Below are 14,200 nucleotides of genomic sequence, written 5' to 3' on the forward strand. Positions count from 1 at the left end.
TACTTACTGACTCTCCTTTTTCTCCTCTGAGTCCAGGAAGCCCTTGGCTGCCACTTTCTCCCTTGAAAAAGAAAAGGTGTTAATACCACAGATAAAATTCGTTCCTTTCTTGACAGGCACAGAAATAACAGATGTGATTTCCTCTTACACCTCCATGCTGGACTCATTTGTGAAGTGTACTACATTAATCTTTGTATGATGCGGTCAGCTTTCCAATGCTTTGATTTTTTGGGAAACAGCGCAAGAAGGGTTTGACTGAGACTGTGGACAATTCTGGTCCCACCAGTCTCTACAGCCAAGATTTCAGCTCCTGCCACAAGGACCGGGTATACCTCATTGCATTTAAACTGACTTGAAATGTCCAAGTTCTCAGGTTGATTCTATATCCTATTTTTTACATGGAAATACTGCTAGAAGCTTTCAGGGTGCATTGGCAAGACAGACACTTTTCTCTTGTGATGTACTTCAAAAGCCCTTATTTCCTATTAAGCCAGAAAGAACTTGGAAGGGTGGTTTGCATAAGGCTTAAAGGGTACACACCTAAAATATGGAAAAAATAAATGTGTCAATATTTTAGAGCTATTTAAAAAAAAAATAAATTCAAACCCCATTGTTTCAATTCACGCTAAATTTTCATGATCAGCTAACTCCTCCCTTCACTTGCAGAACTGCAACACACACAGAATTGCTCTCCTTGATTGTTCCAGTAGAAGCAAGGGAAGGGAACACAGAAAAAAAAGACGGTTGAAAACATACAAATTATGATGGGTGGAGGAATGAAAGTTGGAGAAGCAAATATGTAGGGAGGAAAAAAGAAAAATTGTCAATCAAAAACCAAACAAAACTTTTTCTTCACTTGTCTCCTAGAAAGGACGGGGTGACAGGGATAAAGAATCAAAGAAGATGCATCATTTCATAAATATTCATCAGATGCAGAACTAAAAGTGGTGCCAAAACCAACAAGTGCAGAAAAAAAATACCTGTAAATCACTTTCATATACTGCTCCACATGTACAAAACTGGAAGAAGGACCAGCTGAGGATACACCCATTACTAAGACTGGTGTAAGGCTCTGCGTGCAGGGCTGCCAGCAGTTCCTTCCATTCCTCTAGCACCAGGAGCTGCCGGAGAGCAGAGGGCTCTGCCCACACACCCCTGCCTGGCTTCTGCCCAATTCTCACCCACAAGATATATACCAGAAATACTCTGGCCTGAGCTCCCCGTCCAACACGAAAAAATACAACGTCCTCACCTATTTGTACCTTCCCACCGTCTTGTGCTTGTAGGGAGTTTAGGCAGTTGGGACTTCAGTGCAGACACAGCATCAAGCAGAAAAAGTTTCATACCTGGAGCAGGACCTTCCAGTATCACAACAACAATAAATCCAATGACCCCTGTCCTCCCCAAATCTCCCCACATGGACCACAGTAGGATTTAATTTTATGGCTCTATTCAACTTGTCTTGATCTATGCCCCCAAAAATGTGCTTAGCTGCACCAGACACTGAAACACTTGTCGGGATCGTGCTTTCTTTTTCTCAGATGAAGACAGGCTTTTGAAAGCACAGGAAATATAAAAGTTTCTTTCTTTAACCTTTATCTTTTTTTTTTTTTTTCCAAAAGAGAGAAACCTCACAGAGCAAGTAGCATAGATGCAAAAAAAATGTCACAGCCAATTCAAGTAGGCTGTGGCAAAATTCATAAAAATTTTCATGTGACTGTCTCTTTTAAGTCACTTGATGTACATCAAAACTCTTTTCTAATTTTAAAGGAAAAAAATACGTTGCACTAGAGCATGCCTAATACACTGGACTTCACAAACTTCCCACAGGCAGGTAACCAATATCATTTCTATGCTGTAGACGAATGCAGATCTCACAGAAAAGTGATTTTCTCTAAACTCAGATCGATAGCAGTGCTGGAAGAGAGCAGAAGCCTGTTGACCATCAGCCCAGCACCCCAACCAGCCAGCCTGGCTGCCTGCAAACAACACAGCATGCAGAGCAAGTACGGAAGGAAAATAAATTAGACTGGGCTGTTGTTAGCGTCTAAAACTTATCAATAGGACCCAGCTTCAGGCATGTTAGCCAGTTGTTCCACAGCTATTTCCTGCCTCATTCTTCCCCAATACCATCCTTGACTGCATCTCCTCCCAAACCATGTACGCTGCGTCTCCACGCATTATCCTCAGTTTGGCAGCATGGATGATTGAGGCAGAGGTGTTCATCTCTGCGGGATTTTTCCCCTTTTTTTTTAGTAACTGCAAGTGCTCCTGTTTTGCCCTGTCTTTGGAGACTTAAATTAGATAGGAACAGAAACTCATTATCTTCCTACACTGGTTATACACTCCAAATAGTTCCATTGGTCAGATTCTACCTAAGAAAAGCCTGTCCAAACCTCCTACCCTAAAAGAAGTGATATGCTAGGGGAGTTTAGGAGAGCAGAGCCTGAGCACCAGTCTCTCCACCTTCAACTCAGATAGACAACAGCCACATTTACTTCACTTCACAAACCCTCAAAATGACCTTTTTATAAAGAAAACCAAAAGAACCATGTAGACATTATTCTTTCTTTACATAAAGAGTGAAAAAGCCACCAGATAGGGTGGCTAGGGAAAACAAAATAAAACTAAACCCCAAAACTGCCGTAGCTTAGAGAAGGAGCTTCACAGTCCTCATGCCTTTGTCAGCTTCTCCAAAGATCCCTGTTTTGGGGCAAAGGGAGGTGTTTTGGTTTTTTAACACTGACTTCTCTCCCTATCAGTATCCCCTGGTGGGACTTATTTCTCAGGTGACTCCCACGAGCTGTGTGCTCTTTTTCTGATACAGCTGAACCAGCTGCTTTCCTGGGTTATTATATGGCCATACAGTCTCTCACAGGGCATTTTTCACTATCAGCCTGTAAAATATTTTTGGATAATGCTGAAGTACCTGCAGCCTACCTAAATATCCCTTGGGCCCAGTTATTTAGGGGTAGATTTCAGCTTTGCAATTCTTCCCAAACAAGAGATGCTCAGTAGTGATGATGTCTATAGAGAAAATGATGAATTTTGACTCAGAGTCCTGATGTTACTCTGTTTCTACCTTTTTCTGACAATTTCTTCCCTTATTCATTTGCTTACTGCAACCTCTCTCTTTAGTCAATGAATGCTTGGTCTTGTGCTGTACTCACTTGTTGGCATGTTTTAATCAAAATCTTTTTTTAGTGTTTCTTGAAGCCCCAGCTCTTGGATTCAAGTAACAAATGGAAATTTTTGATATTTGTTACCTTAAGAAAGCTTTACAGCCCTCCTCGTTACACAACAACAGGGTTTTGAAACACAACCCATACACCTTAGAAATTGTGAGCCAAGTTAAATGATCCTAAAACACAACTGTATAAGGTAGAAAACATTCATATTTTTTGTGGGGCCTTAGTCTTTCCTTAGTAAAGTACCAGGTGGTAATATTGTGAGGTTGCAAATAGCATTCACTTTCTTCCTCATGGCCAGCATTTTAGCCTGGGTAGCTCAATAATGTTGCAGAGAGAGAGAGGAGGAGAGAGAGAGTTCTTGCACATAGAGCAGAGACTGTGACAATCTGGTCCTTGGAAATAGCAGTGCAAGAACTGCTGTCAAGGGTGGTACGTGCCATTTATTCACATCTTTGCAAGTCAGAAGCAAAATCTATTACTTGCCTTATTTAGCAGAGAGAGAAGCTAAGTCGTTTGTCTCAAATCATCCCATTTGTACCAAATTGTTGTCAGAGCCTGGATTTAAATGGCATCATCCCCAGCTGCCTGAGACAGTGACACCGTCCTGCCCTGGCTGTGTACATGTCCCAGATCACTACAGCCAGGGAAAAGTCACACACATCTGAAGGGCTCTTCAGCAACCCACCTGCAGGAGTGGGACAGCTGTATCGGGATCTGTTACAGAAAATCTGCCGATGCTGCACTTGGTTATACACTATTTTGTATTCGACTGGTGTCTCCTGCACCCCAGCAGCGTGCCATGTTACGTAGCACAGACATCCTCACCAGCTCGTAGACCTTGTCAAAGCAGTGAAAGACAAAAGGATATTGCTGCAGGGTGCTTTTATTATTATCATCATCGTCTTTCTGCAACCTCCTCATAAACAGTCATGGCTCTGCCATTCTTCAAAACAGCCCATCATTATTTAAGCTGTCACAGATTAAAATAGAAAGTTGCTATTTATATACGCATGGAAGCATAAGGAAACATTTTCTGCAGTTTCAGTCGGGCACATCTGAGCATTAATTCGCCCATGTTCTTTCATGCCAGCAGAAAACATGCTCCAAAACACATCTCCTCATCATCCAAAACTTCTCCCTGCAGAGGGAAAGTTGCCAAACACATTGCCGATGATGTCTGACCTTCCAAGAAGCAGAGATTTCTCCTTTCCACCCCCACATTTCATAATAACTGAGTAACTTTTGGTGGGGTGCAATTTGTTTATTCACCAAACAGACATAAATTCAGTGACTGAATTTGTGGAAGTGATTCAGGTGGATATAGTTTTGAATGCAAATTTTTCAAACCTGAATACAAATTGAGTGTGACTGGGAAGCTGCTACCTAACCTGTGGATATCTAGGACTGCTGAGCAAGGCACAGTGCAGCAGCAGCACATGGTTTTCCAGGTGACTTACCATGACCATGTGAATAACACTAACTTGCAAAAATACCAGTTTAGAATCTACAGGAAAAGTTTTAGAACACACTTACTCTAAGAATGACAAAAAGCAGCAACAGAGAAACTCAAATGCAAGCCCAGCCCAGAGCAAAGATCCAAGATAGCCAGTCTCCAGCAGTCCCAGGCTCATCCAAAACTGTCTGAACTCAGTCATATGCCAAATTGACTCTTATTTCTAAAAATCTTCAACTCTTCAACTTACTCTGAAACTGGTTTTGTGTTGTTGCTTTTATTAAACAAATGAACTGTCACATATTACTGACCTTTTGACCTTTAGGACCTTCAGGGCCAGTTGGACCTCTCTCCCCCTAAGACAAAAAAACCCCATGATTAGTCAGACTGATCTTCTCATTATATAAGAAAGCAAGGGATCTGATCCTGCAACAACCGAGGACAACAAAAATGTTTTCGGGTTTTAGTGGAGAACACACTAAAACTGACATGCCTTCAAAAGCCCTTCATTGACATGTCAATGAAGCTGGCTTCTCAGAGGTCTTGGTCAAGGGCAATATGAGCAATCACACTGCTTTTAAAAGCTATGAGATTTTTTTCACTGTGGCTATACTTACCTCCAGAATCTCTTCCTTTTTTTTGAAGAAGGATGCGTGTAACTGGGCTGGATAAGAATAACTGCTTTGCTTTCAAGGTTGTTACCAGGACTACCAGCATGATCAAAACCACTGAATTAGGTAAAGAGAAAACACCTGGGAAGACTGCCATTACCTCTGCAGACATCCCACCTGTGAATAACACATCTGGCTCTTTCTATGAAGTGCTTTTCACCTCTAGATCCTAAAGTGCTTCACAAACCAGTACTGCCCTTCTTATAACTCACTTGCACAGTGTCATACCCCTATTTTCAAACCCATCCATCACAGCTCAAATGAAACATGCTCATCTCAACACTCACCTTTTGTCCAGCAGGACAGGAGCAGTTGAAAGTCTTGAGGTGGCCAACTTGCTCGTTGCCAACAGTTGGCCTCAATTCCAGGGGAGGTGCTTCAGTCAGGACCGTGACCTGGCACTACACCCAAACATCCAAGGTCATGACAAAGCCTTCGATGCCTAGAAAGCTTCCTCTTCCACCCCCTTTAGAGAAACCCCATAGGCATTACTGGATAACACACAGCTAAATGAGTCCTAGTGAGGAATGAAATCCCACGGAAGCCATTCTTTCAAGCAATAGGGAAAAAATGTGGCAAAATGAACAATGAATCTCTTTAACCAAGATTGAGGGGAGAAGAGTGAAAGGAGGGTGGAAGTTTCTAATGAGAGTTGGGCACGGGAAACTAAGCAGCAACTGGCACTGTCTTAGCCCTTCCCAGATAAAACCAGTGGGAAACGTGTTGAATATTTCATGCTGCATTTCTGTTGTTCCATCATCACTTCAGGGTTTTGTTTCCCCTGACAGTTTGACAAGGAAAGAGCAACTTGGAAGCCTCAAATTCCTCATACTCATCCCTCGGCAGTGGTCCTCTTCTGGCACTGCTACATTACCAAATGCCTAGTTAGGTTTCATTCACCATCATTAAAAAAATGATAATCCCACACTGTCATATACTCCCTGATTTATGCAATAGATTTCAACGAAAAGCGTTCATGTGAAAATGAACAAATGACAAAGAAGCTTACTGGTCCAGAGGGAATATCACAGCAGGTCTCCAGCTCAGCATGCCGAGAATCACAATAAATAACCATCCGTTGAAGATCAAACTAGAAGACAAAGTGAGGCAATAGTCTCAGAGACACTGAATTATTAAAGACCACATATCCTTTTGCTTGGATACAAACAGTGCAGAAAAATACAAACAAGAACCAGATGGGGCTAACTTCATAGTGATTCTATGGATCCTGTAGTCAATATCTCTCTCTCTCTAGCAATAATGGACCAATAACTCAGCATGCTCCAAGAACGCTGATCTAATGAGACCCTGAATATGCCATTAAAATTCTGGTGCAGGTTTTCATGCAAATAAGGATTTCATGCTAATCCCCATGTCCTGGCCAAACTTCTGTCTGAGAAGACATATACTGACCACCTCTATCCTTCCTAGAATTTAATCTAGAAAGAAAGTTTCTTTTTCTCCTGTTGTGCCTTGCATCTTCTGCCCATTTACCCCTGCGTGAGAAATGCTATTAGCACATTTAATATGCACATTCCATCCATTTTGCATGGCTAAGAAAGATTACACAAGTCTCAAAACACCAATCACACATCAGTTATACTGGGTTAACACTCCTACTGGACAATCAGGTCAAACCTGCAGGTCTCAGCTTTGGTTCAATTAGAGCTAGAGTCATATAATATGAGGTATCTTTTCTGAGGAACTGAGAATATATCATGAGTTTCTGGAGTTAACAAGCTTTCTTTTTTCCCCTATCTCTTCCTGTCAGATGTGGAAACATCCACAGTGTCAAGATCAGACAGCAAAAGACCTTCATGTGTATAGTTCAGTACCACATTTGATGGCATTTGTGGATGATTTTGTCTCTGATTTTAACTATAGCACATTCTGGGACTAGACAGAAAAGATGAAATGGATTTCTTTTTTAATCCCTTTTAAAATTTCTTTTTTAATTTAATTCTTTTTTAATCTTCTTTTTTATTTAATTTTTTAATGTTTAAAAACAGAGATACTGACAGTCTCACATAAAAGGACAGCAAGTCTTGCACATGATGAGGTGCCAATCTGTTTTGGCTATGTAACACAGGTAACATTTCAGTGATGCTACTTCAGAAGAAGGGTCAATTACAACATAACCTCCCAAACCCCATTCACATGCTGCAAACCCAATGATGAATGTTACCACAGCTCCAATGGGCACACACGTACTTACATCAATGGGGATGCTATCATACAAACGTTTGCCAATTACAGTCTTTCCTTGAATGTCAATATTTTCCCTGTCTTCAATCGGCAGCATCTGCACCAGCCTGCAGTCTATGTAAAGTGAGACAGCCTTGGACTGAATGCTGAGGGCAATTTTGTGCCAGCTGCGGTCAAAAAGATCACTGACTCGTGCATTTCGGAAGACCACTCTCACGGCGTCCTTGGTGAGCCCAACAGCATTGTACTCCACAGCTTTGTTCTCTCCGTCCAGTCGGATCGAGACCTACGGGCAGACAGAAATGACTTTGCTATTAAAGTACACATCCAAATCCCTCCCTCAATCCCTATAGTGATCCCATAAACTATAGCATGCTACTAAGAACATGCTCTATAGGGACAGCACTTTATTACACTATGATGTAGTGAGAGAGTACTTGACAAAAATTATTAGATAAAATTCCACAGCAGCCAGGACTCAGGGTTGTGGAGCAATAATAGGTGTTACATCCACATCCTAAGTAAGGAACCCATAATACCTTTGCATGATATCTAGAAGTCTGCATCAAAATTTGATGTAGCTCACTGCTCTGTGGTACGTCTGTCTGGGTATCTTTTCCAAACAGGCAAAACATTTTCCCTGAACAGAACTACCTGAAAAAAACAACCCAAACCCCCAAAGTGCTTTAAAGAGCAAGGATGGTATATTTTTCTCCTCCCCCTTTCCAACTCATATATCTACCTGCATGCTACTAACAATCAAGGTCTATGCACACCTTCCTCCACCGTGTAAATGAAAGGTAAAGGATTTTCAGCAAAATGAACTGAAAGACAGGCAAAGGGATTTTTAGTAGTCCACAAGGAAAAAGGAGTGGGAAGTTAAGGCAAGAAAATTAGTTCATGCAACAAAAGAGAAACAAGGCTGCTCTTGGTGGCTGCAAAGGACCTCATACCTGTGGTATGCCGTACTTGTCAATAATTTGCCAAATATACCAGTCTTCTTTCCTGGAAGCCTTCCGAAATTTGAAGGTAGTTACAAAGGCATATTCATCAGGCAGACCTTGTGGAAATACGTCCCTGGCATGGGGAGGGAAAAAGAGAGCAATGAATTAGGCTTAGCAGTGAAGAGCAAAACTTCTAAAACTCTCTGCATATCAAAACAACACCTCACAAAAGTATCACATGGCTCCTACGAAATCTGCTGTATTTGGCAGCCTGCAGAGAGACGAACATGAGCTTCTGCCCCCCAGGTGGTTCTGTCTTTGAGGAGCCCTTTTTGGAGCAACAGTGAAGCTCCCAAATTAAATTAGAGACAGTGAAATTCTGCAGCCTAGAATCCATCAGTTCAATCCAGTTTTTTTTCACTTGCTGCTTCAGTTCATGTAAATTGTAAACCATTCTGTTGTTCTCTAGATGCACTGGAGACCTGTGACATCTGACAGTAGGCAGGCACACCTGAAATGCTCTACCTCCAGCTCTGGGATCCAGGGGTCAAATTCAGAGACAACTAAAATTTCTACATTAATACGTTTTTATGGATTTATCTTGTATGGACTTCTCCACTCTCCCCTTGAGCTCAGGTAAACTTATTACATCCACAACATCCTTTGGGAAGGAATCACACTGCTCTGGTGCCCACTGTATAACGAGCCTCCTCTTGTTTGTTTAGGACATAACTCAGTTCTTATAAGGGACAACACAATGACCCTATTCTTTTTCTAATTTTTGTGTCATTCATGATTTTGAAAACTTTGCTTATAATGCCTCTAAGCCATCTTTTTTTCCAGTTGAAGAGTCCCAGTTAACTTTATTGTTCCTCATGCCCAAGCCAGCCTGTTCCTCTGATCGTTCCTAAACAGGCCCTTCCTAAATATCCTGTCTTTGCCTCCAGACATATGAGCAGTCAGGCATAAGCACCCATTACAAAACAAAACACAAGGGCAGCAATTATTAAAGAGCAAAGCAATGAAGACAGATTCTCTTAAGGAATATTTGATGTAGTCCATCACTATGCGGAAGCTGGCACAGTTAAAGGCACACAGAACTAGAGGCTCTTAATAGTGTTTCAAGCAAAAATCCTAAAAATTTCCAAAATGCTTTGTTTTGCAATTACAGTAAAATTTGAAAGCCAGTCATTCCTAATGGCAAAATACTCAGTCTTCTTTTAATGTGTGCTTTGAATTTCCTATCTTTTTAGCCAAGTTAAAAATGCAGAAGTCTGTGGTTTCCTCAGCTACAAAATGCCCATGCAGGTTGTGCACTCTGAAGTCTCCCAGCACAAGAGAAAACTGAACCAGGCTCCCTCTAGCTCCTTCACAAAATCATTCCTTTAGGAGAGAAGACAAGGCTGTCTCACTTCTTGGTACTAGCTATTCACAAACTAGCCCTCCCTGGTCTCACCCAGGTCTCACCCACCTCACCCCAGCACCCATCCCTCCGACAACACACAAAATAGCCAGACATTCTTTCCCTTCATGGCAAAACACGAAGTGTGTCAGTTGTCACTCTTGTGGCAGAGTTGCCATGGAGAATACAACTGGCATGACTGGAGCACTGAATGCCACTGAGAAGGTCTACAGGATGTTTGGCAAGAGAGAGTTGGGTCAGTCACATCAACCCTCCCAACAGGGCACCCTGCCAGGTCTCCTTCATGGTTGACATGCTTTAGTGAAAATTTCCTGTCAAATGGCTAGGTACACTTATCATGTCCAAGTTTGAGAGAGAGGAAGACACACATTACAGCTTTTAACATCCACCCCTTCAAGAAACTTCAGCAAGGTGGTAATGTTGATAGTTGAAAAGGTGTTGCTCCATCCTCTTGAGCAAAAACCATGGATGTTTCTACATGAGAGTGCTGCCAGTGGGGGTATTTCCCTGTGGCTCAGCTCTTCAAACTCTGTCATTTCAGCATACGTACCCAGTGCATTTACCTTCACTCACTACTCATGGACTATCTTCACCACCACAACTGGGGTTGAGTTCCCTCTCTGTTCTGCCCTTTAGGAGTCTAATTCACATTTTTGGTCACACACAGTGCCCAATACACAGTATTGGACTACTCTGCTAGCTACAGCCCACCACCGACTCCAGCCTCCTGCTGAATGAAAAGCAAGCAGAGAAATGGTTCTTCCGTTAATCCAGTGGTGGCACAAGGTAGTGGAGTTACAGCTCTGGGGGTGCTTTGCTCTCCTCCTGGTCCATAGCATGTTTGCTGTCATCACATCAACAGCAGCAGGACACATGCTTTCAAAGCTGCCTTTCCCTAATGCTTTTTCAACTCTGCATATGCAGGTGTGCTTTGTTCCAAGTACGAATTAAAGGCAGTGGCTGTGACTGTGGCATCACTGCTTTGCTGAGCGGGGAGGTATAGGAGCATGTACTTGAAATTAATCCCCCCATATATCACGGTGAGCCTTGGGCCTGAAAACCTACAACTAAATCTGGAAGAGCCCACTGCTGGCCTCTGTGCTAAGACACCTCTGAGCTGGGAAAAGGAATATCACCATGCGAGCTTAAATTCAAAAAGGGTTTTCAAATGCTTAATGCCCACAGAAATAACTAGGAATTAGGTACCTAAATATCCTTGTGAGTCTGGCCACACCTCATCACACAGAGGCTGACAAATGACCCATCAGGTAGATTGAAACTGATAGAAAGCTATAATGACCTATTACCTGTACCCTCAACTGATTTTTAAAGATGCTGAAGAACTGGCTGTAAATTCCCAGCATAGAAAGGCTTCGTGCCAAAAGCAAATCTAAAGACACTCTCATTGCTCTGAAGATATGATAAAAGCTTTTTCTGAAGTCCTTGGTCCCTACATCTTTCACAGATATGCGTTACTGCATAAATAACAAAAACTCTGTTTATGAGTTTTCATTTATTTCTTCGATGAAAAGTGATCTCCATCTAGAAGGCTCAGCTTTACTTAGGAATCCAAGGGCAGGAATTGCTGTCTCCAGAAATGTTTTATTTCCTTCTTTCACCCAAGGCTGAATTGAACTGATGATCCATATTATGGAGCTTTGCTGGATGCCTGGTACCTACAGGGAACACTCTACTTGCTCCTTGGTCTATAATTCTGACAACAGGATGGATTGCAGACGAGGCCATTATAAAACTCCAAGACAAGAGAATCCCCCAGTGCTGCAGGTTAGTCAAAGAGTTAATTAACCCAACTCCAAGGTCAGGTGAATCACAACTTCTACAAAGAAAAAATTATAAAAACCAGGCAGGAGGTTGTCTTAGTCACTGCCCAATTTTACAACATAGACTCCTTCTTACACACTTTTGTTTGGCATAAGAGCCTACATCTGTGACAATCAGCATGAGATCCTACATCTATAATAATAACACAATGGAGAAAAATAAGAGTATCAATTCTCTTTCAGACACTGAATGTGACAATCAATAGGGTGTCTGCATTTGGTAAGAAAAGGCATAATTAATGTATTTGGGATATTTTACCACATCTAAAACAGCTAAAAGCCACTAATACTTGATGTAACTCATTGACAATTAGTGGTTTTTATGACTGAAACAAGGATATAGAACGTTGGTTCATGTCCATATGCACCACATCATCAGAGGCTCTTAGAATGACATAAAAAAAAAAAAAAGAAAAAGAAAAGAAAAAAAAAAAGAAAAAATAACAGAAAAAGGGAAAAGAAAGGGCTGTGCAAGTATTGTCACAACACAGAATCAACCCCACTCATACATCCTTGGCAGGCATTTCAGAAGCTACTTCAGAAACCTCAGTGATGGAATAGATACAACCTCCCTAGCTAATTTCTTCCTGTGCTTCACTATCCTACATGCTACAAAAAAAGGTCTATCCTAAGTCTCACTTGCTGCAGTTTAGTCTTCCTCAAATAACTTTTTTCCACAAGGAACCATGCGAACAAGTTGTTCTCCCCTCTTGGCTGCAGCCTTTTGCATGGTTCTCAGCTCTCCCCTCAGTCTTCTATTCTCTAAAAGACAAAAAAAAATCCTTCAGTCATTCCACCTCAGCCGTGCTCCATCTTCTTTACCTTGTTAGAAGTAGGAGATTCTGTACACACTAGTTAATAATGGTCAGGGTCCATTTGCTAGCCATGAGTGAAGTTCAACCAAATGCTTCTTTCCCAGAGAGAGCGATCAGTTCCAAACTCCCTCTGGGGAGCAGTCTCTGGAATGCTTCATCCTCCACAGCAGGCTCGGGCATCATCTGGGATAGCACTGCTTGATATCAGGCAAAACTAACTTGATAAGAACACACAAACAGGTGAAGAGCACAAAGGATAAGAGCCTAGAGCTGGGGCCTATGAATTCACCCTGTTTCTTTGGTTAGTGAAGAAGCCTACAAGGATCTCCTCGGGTGTGCTCCTAACAGACGTTCTCCTACTAACTTCAGAGCAGATTTGGACAGACACATTTCTTCCAGATGACAAGTAATAGAGGTCATGACATTAGATAGGGGCCACAGCAAGATCCTTCAGCTGGGAAGGCTGCTCTCACCACTTCCTTAAACCAAGAAGCTGTGTCTCTCATCCCTGACTTCAGCACAGCATCTTGGCCTTTTTCCAACTCCAGGACCATGGAAAATTTTGCAACGAGTCACAGACCAGCAGCTGCCTCTGGTATGGGGAAGAGTGGCAGAAAGGGAAAGACAGGGCTAGCAGAGATGGTGAGAGGGTGCAGCGTTGAATCACAAATCCCAGAGTCCTTGAGGGTGGAAGGGACCTCTTGAGATCATCTAGTCTAAAGAAGGTTTTTCTTGTGTTCAGATTGAATTTTGTGTTTTTAATTGATTCCTATTCCTTCTTATCTTGTCACTGGATACCACTGAGAAGAGTCTGGCTCCATCTTCTTTGCTTCCTCCCCATCAGGTATTTATACACATGGATAAGATCCCCCCTGAGCCTTTTCTCCAAGCTGAAGAATCATACTTGTCTCACCTTTTATTCATATGAAATATATATTTGAGAAAAAGTAAGGAACAAGGAAGCATTCAACAGGTTTCATACCTAGTGTAGGAGATCTTGGCAGAGTAGAATTTTCTTCTCTGTGGAGCAGAAAAAATGATGAGACCATGACCAGAGCTCATGGAGAAACCCAGGGCAGGTAACTGACGTCAAAGTTGATGTCAGGACTCAAAGTCTCCAGAAAACCACATCAAGGTATACATGCCCAAAAAAACCCGAGACTCAGAAACTGGGAGGGACAACACTGACCCGATATAAATAGGAAACAGATCATGACTAGAAGCTAGGGCGAGCATCAGGAAGTTCTGCGAGGTGACAGATGAGGACCAAGCCAGGCTGGAACCAGAACAGTCAAGAGAAAATTGAGGGATGGGTATGGCAGGAGGGAAGCTCTGGAGTCAGGACAAGGAGAAATAGATGGAGAACAGAACAGGATAGTAAGCCAAAAGCTTGGCATTAGCCAAGACAAGAGTAATGAGAAACAAGCCTGAGTTCCCAAACCCAGAAATCAAGGGCACGGTTTTACCAGAAGACCAATTGAGAAGCCATAAGCAAACAGTAGGACAGCCCCAGTTAACCAAGGAGTGGGGAGAAACACCAATCAGATGTAGGGACTAGCTCTCAGTCAGCTAGAGAGGCCTGCAAGTCCCTCAGTGACCAGGACATTGATGACTGTGGCCGCATTCCTGGTTGTTGTACTTGCTTGTTCACAGAATC

General features: G+C 42.3%; 1 protein-coding gene across 1 annotated transcript in view; it reads right to left on the minus strand.

The window, feature by feature from the left end:
* Window positions 1-14,200, minus strand: part of COL22A1 (collagen type XXII alpha 1 chain) — a 199,071-nt gene that overhangs the window by 124,463 nt on the left and 60,408 nt on the right. Inside the window, exons 5-10 of the mRNA XM_074145482.1 lie at window positions 8,474-8,597; window positions 7,531-7,806; window positions 6,325-6,405; window positions 5,603-5,716; window positions 4,956-5,000; window positions 8-61 (exon numbers count right to left, since the gene is read on the minus strand). Coding sequence (XP_074001583.1) covers window positions 8-61; window positions 4,956-5,000; window positions 5,603-5,716; window positions 6,325-6,405; window positions 7,531-7,806; window positions 8,474-8,597 — 694 coding nt within the window. The remainder of the gene's footprint in view (window positions 1-7; window positions 62-4,955; window positions 5,001-5,602; window positions 5,717-6,324; window positions 6,406-7,530; window positions 7,807-8,473; window positions 8,598-14,200) is intronic.

This window comes from Numenius arquata, chromosome 3, assembly GCF_964106895.1.
Source record: "Numenius arquata chromosome 3, bNumArq3.hap1.1, whole genome shotgun sequence".
Lineage (NCBI taxonomy): Eukaryota > Metazoa > Chordata > Aves > Charadriiformes > Scolopacidae > Numenius > Numenius arquata.